The following is a 5000-nucleotide window of genomic DNA, read 5'->3' on the forward strand; positions in this document are numbered from 1 at the left end:
ACACACTTCTTTTAGTGGGTTGCATGGCATGGTTGGTTTAGTACTGGCCCTCCGATCTCATACCCGGAGTGACCATGGTTCGAAGCCTGGTCAGGGAGGATTGTTTTATATATATACAGATATATAGATATATATAGATATATATATAAATATATACATACACATATATACACACGCATGTGCATACATGTGTGTGTGTGTGTATATATATATGTATGTATATGCACAAAGAAAAAATATATATATAAATAGCCATATATATCCACACACACACACACACACACACACTATTAGATACCTTATTCTTCATATAAAACGTGGAAGTTCCATGAGGTTTTGCGTCTTAACGTATGCATGGTGAATAAGCTGGGGTTCCGAATCTAACAACTGGATAATTCCAATGGTCACAGGTATTTCTACTTCTGTTGTTGATTGAATTATGTCAACAAATAAAAAAACACAGCCTTGTCTTTGATATTAATGAGCCTGTGAGGTTATATTAAAGAGGTACAGAATTAGGACGTCTTTGGTAGAGCATAAAAAAATAATAAGGCGTTGGATTTTATACAACGCTTGGGAGATGCGTAAATGTCATATATGACAATTATATGAAAATGCCAACCGCGGCAGCTCCAAAAATAATCGTAATAATAATAATGATAAATGCTGACCGATTTATGTACTTCCCGCTTCTTGTGTTTATCTGTGTATAGTTAATAAGAAATGTCCTATCTTTATTTCCATGCAAAGGCGTATGGACCCAAATGAGAGACACTGAGGCAGACAGGGGTGGGTGGATGTGTGAAAGAGAAAGAGAAAGAGGGGAAGAGAGAGAGAGAGAGAGAAAGAGAAAGCAAGGGCGTCATGGGGGGGTCTTATTGTAGAATGACAGAGAGAGAAAGGACGAGAGCTCTTTAAGCTCTGATAATGGCTTAAAATTGCTCCTAGAATGGTTAATTTTTTCAAAAACAAATCTCTGGATGCTGGTAGCGCCCCAGAAACTGGTTCGCCTAGTTTGCTCCCCCCCCCCCCCCCCCCCCCAGTAAAAACTGAAATGACGCCCCTGAGAGAGAGGGGGGGGAGGGAGAGAGAGAGAAAGGACGAGACAGACAAAGAGATAGAGAGAGTGAGGGTGAGGGAAAGCAAGAGAGAGTGTGTGTGAGAGAGATAGAGAAAGAGAGAGAGGGGGGGGGGGGGGGGGAGAGGGAGAGAGAGGACAAGAGAGAAAGATAGAAAGAAGAGAGAGAAAGAGAGAATGTGTCTCTGGACAAGTCCAGTGGCCATTGTTGATGCTTGAGTGTACTGCGTGGAATGAGGTGCTCGATAGCTTCTCCCTAACTAGCCCTATGCTTCTCAGCTCTTTACCAGCCAATCAGCATCTATTTATGACGTCATCAGCCAAAGTTCAAAGCGTTGGAGTTTGTACTCTACCAATGATGGCCTTACTATGAATACATTCATCAGACCGATGTCAATATCACGTCATATGACTTGGACACGTTGGATATTCTTACTATGTGGTACCATGATTGACTTATTTTACTTATATCGAGTGGACATGTAGAAAGGCAGAGAAACATAATCGAATTTGGTATAAAGAAACTTACGATACGATTCGTAATTAATGAAAATATAAATCCTTATTTGAGACTACATGAAATATATCTGAAAAAAATATCACGCTCTGATTGGCTGGATATGTATCATGGTAGAAGCATACAACTTGATACAAATTGAAAAGATGTTTCAACAATAATTTGCGCGTGAAAAACAAACAATTATCAAAGTGGATTAATGTTAATTGTATTGAAGATGCTACAAAAAAGGCCTTTATTGAAAAAGTAGCGAAAATAACCTTTGCAACTTCAGATAAAGATTCGATATTTCGATTTTAGATGCCAAGAAATTCTTAATTATTGGGACGTTATATATAATGCGGTGACATAGCTCGGTGGTACAGCATCTTAGGTTCGCAGCCAGCCGCCCCCCTCAGTGGATAAGCTGTTATTTCTGGCTTGCTAACATCAGCATGCAATGGTCAAAGACGGTTCGGAAAGCAACTGGCAACCCTCTCATTAATATGCATGTTCATGTACGGACATATCCCCTACGTCCGATTGGATAAGGGACAAACTTTTTCTTTTAGATAAATCCACGTTCTTGTATATCTATCTATGTGAATACACATATATATGGATATGTAATTTATATACGTATCTACATGTGTTTAAACATATACATACATACATAAAAATATATATTTGTCTGTACGTATGGGCATATACACCCATCAATGTGAATATGTATATGTATGCGTATATATCCATAAACATACATATATATACATAAATACACGTATACATACAAACATAAACAAATATATATAGATATAGATATAGATATAGATACAATATAGAAATACAGTGTATATGCGAGAGCATGAACAAAAAAACACAGTAGAGTGTACACGTCAAAATTTCTCTCATTAGACGGAGCAAGAAAAAGAGAAACCAAAAGAATAGGGATCAAGTCACGAGAGGAGGTCAAGGTCAAAGAGTCGAGGGAAAGCTTTACTTTCTTATGATGTAAATTCATCCAAGTTAGCAGCACTTACGTTGGCATTAAGTCGTGTCCCAATCAAGAGAGCTTTTCATTTTTACTCTTACGTGATTTCAGCTTCGAAAAATGTTAGAAATTCTCAAAATTTACTTTCTGTATCCATTTCGTATTTAACTTCGATCATGAAATCTTAACGAATTTTGAACGTCACGGTCGATACAAGTTCATGGGCAGCATTTCTTTATACACACATATATATATGTGTATACATATATATACATAAATGTATGTCTGCATACACGAGGGAATGTGTCTTATATTACTTTTTTTTTTAATCATAGAAGATAAGAAATCAATGAAACATTTTGAGTTGCATTAAAGTTTACTGAAAAGCGAGTGTACATCATCGAGACAAGTAAATGAGACTTCTATTTGACCAACGAAAAAAGTAAAGAATATTCCTCAAACAGTGTTTTTAGCCGAAGAAGAGCCAGCCGAAGGTGATTGTGCCGCCAGTGGGGAGCGTGAGCGTTGTGGTGAAGCAGGTGGGACGTAAACAGAATAGGACGCAGCGGGAGAAGGTGACGCTCACTTGACGACGGTCTTGCACACTGTCACTCTGTTCCTCACTCACCAGTTTGTAAACGGGAAGGTCGCCACAGAAGTTGGCAAGATCGGAGCCGATCTCTTCCTCAGGATTATCGAGGGAAACAGCGGAAACTCTGGCTTCAGACTCAGCCCTCATGCCATCATCCTGATGGCCTTTGATGAAGGCCACTTGTTGCTCGAAAGATTTAACCAGTCGCCTCACGTAACACGCTTCCTGAGATACCACTCGGGATGCTGCTAGACCCTGCGAAATACATTAACTTTTAGATTATATGATTTTCTCCCCAATAAATAGCGAATTTATACAGTTGAACAAATTGAAGAATTTCTCATGCACTATCATTCAACAAAACTAACACGTAGAACATTAAAAAAAATGTATTTCAGTTCATGTTATTAGGTGATGACATAATAAGTATTACTTACTACACTATAATCCTCCAGAGTTTCCACGTCATCGAAGTCGTCGGATTCGGGCATGTGGAAGTGAATCTTCATGGCCAGGCGGTCGACATTCACCTTCATGCATCTGTTTTCAGCAGCGCTACTTCCCTTGTAACATACTTGATAATCCTACCAAGAGAAACGGTGATATTTTGTCTTCCAAATATAATTTAGGCATCATAACTGATGCAGCTGTATCTGGGAAAGAAGAAGTAAGATAACAGCATGCTCATACCTGAACCTCAGCCAGGGAGAAGCCAAAGAGGCAGGAGAGCATCAGCCAAGCGAACATGCTGTGATCTAGAAGGAAAATGAATCAAATAAGTCGTATGAAAGTGATTCATCTTAAAATCAATCAATATCTCAATCACTGAAGTTGAACAGGTAAATGCAATGAGAAACAGCGCGCTATTGAGTTCATCTTAGGTTGAACGGAATATAAAGAAAAAAAGAAAATTTGATTATCATAGGCGCGGAATAAAGTGCACATACGTATATATGCATATATATGTACAATATGTATAGATGTGTGTATATATATGTATATTACATATATATGTATGTATGTATAACAGCTCTCCCCCACCAGGACTCGAACCTAGGTTAGTTTGGGTCTGGCCGGAGGACCAGTTCCAAACCAACCACGGCCCACTAAAAGGGGTGTGCAACTAGGATATAACTAGCTTCATAGACATTACCTGTCTTCTCATACATGAGTAATGATAGGGAAGTTATACACACATATATATACTGAAGGGTGGAATAATGCAATGCCGCATTGATATAGATATATAACAACCCTCATTATATAAATATAAATGAATATTTATGTATATTATGTGTATGAGTATATATGTGTATATATATATATTTATATATATATTAATTGTGTGTCTGATAATAGTAACATAATAATGATAATGATAATACTTATGATGATCCAGTATAAGAATATCTGTTTTTTTGTAATATAAGGAATAAGGTACAAGAATAATATTTTGACAAAATGCGCGGATATAGAGAGAGGCAAATGCATGATATTAATCACTTACCAGGGAGAGTAAGGCCGGTGATGGGAAATCGTCTTCGCGGCTTATATAGTCCTTAAAATGACCTAAGCTGTCGACGCAGCAGATAATGTTGAATAATCAATTAATCAATCTTACAACATTTGAAAATTAAGAACTGTTGATAAAAGTTCCTACTTCAGCGCCCGTGACGACATTTGTACTATTTATTCTCCATTAAAAATCTGTCTGTCGGCAAAACGTCTTGAATTTCGTTTGATTACTTGTATATCAGATATGAAAAGAAAGTAAGGAAGTGTCAGCATCCCGATACATGCATTGCAATGCATACCTTTTTTGCATTGCTTTTAATTGATTCGG

At 37.6% G+C, this 5000-nt stretch overlaps 1 protein-coding gene across 1 annotated transcript; it reads right to left on the reverse strand.

Annotated features, from left to right (window-relative positions):
* Positions 1-2929: 2929 nt before the first annotated feature.
* LOC125033003 lies at positions 2930-3907 on the reverse strand. Its single transcript, XM_047624452.1, has 3 exons — positions 3848-3907; positions 3595-3741; positions 2930-3412 (listed from the first exon to the last, which is right to left on the reverse strand). The coding sequence occupies exons 1-3, from the start codon at positions 3902-3904 to the stop codon at positions 3035-3037; spliced, it is 582 nt and encodes a 193-aa protein (XP_047480408.1). The 5' UTR covers positions 3905-3907; the 3' UTR covers positions 2930-3034.
* Positions 3908-5000: the final 1093 nt, after the last annotated feature.

The sequence above is a fragment of the Penaeus chinensis genome, chromosome 15, assembly GCF_019202785.1.
Source record: "Penaeus chinensis breed Huanghai No. 1 chromosome 15, ASM1920278v2, whole genome shotgun sequence".
In the NCBI taxonomy this organism is placed as follows: domain Eukaryota; kingdom Metazoa; phylum Arthropoda; class Malacostraca; order Decapoda; family Penaeidae; genus Penaeus; species Penaeus chinensis.

Excerpts from the sequence above, each read along its gene's own strand:
- LOC125033003 (XM_047624452.1), bottom strand. The coding sequence starts at position 3,904 with ATGTTCGCTTGGCTGATGCTCTCCTGCCTCTTTGGCTTCTCCCTGGCT. Across the intron at positions 3,742-3,847 it reads TCTCCCTGGCTGAGGTTCAG|GATTATCAAGTATGTTACAA; the intron begins GTATGAGCATGC and ends TTCTCTTGGTAG. Across the intron at positions 3,413-3,594 it reads CTCTGGAGGATTATAGTGTA|GGTCTAGCAGCATCCCGAGT; the intron begins GTAAGTAATACT and ends TGTATTTCGCAG.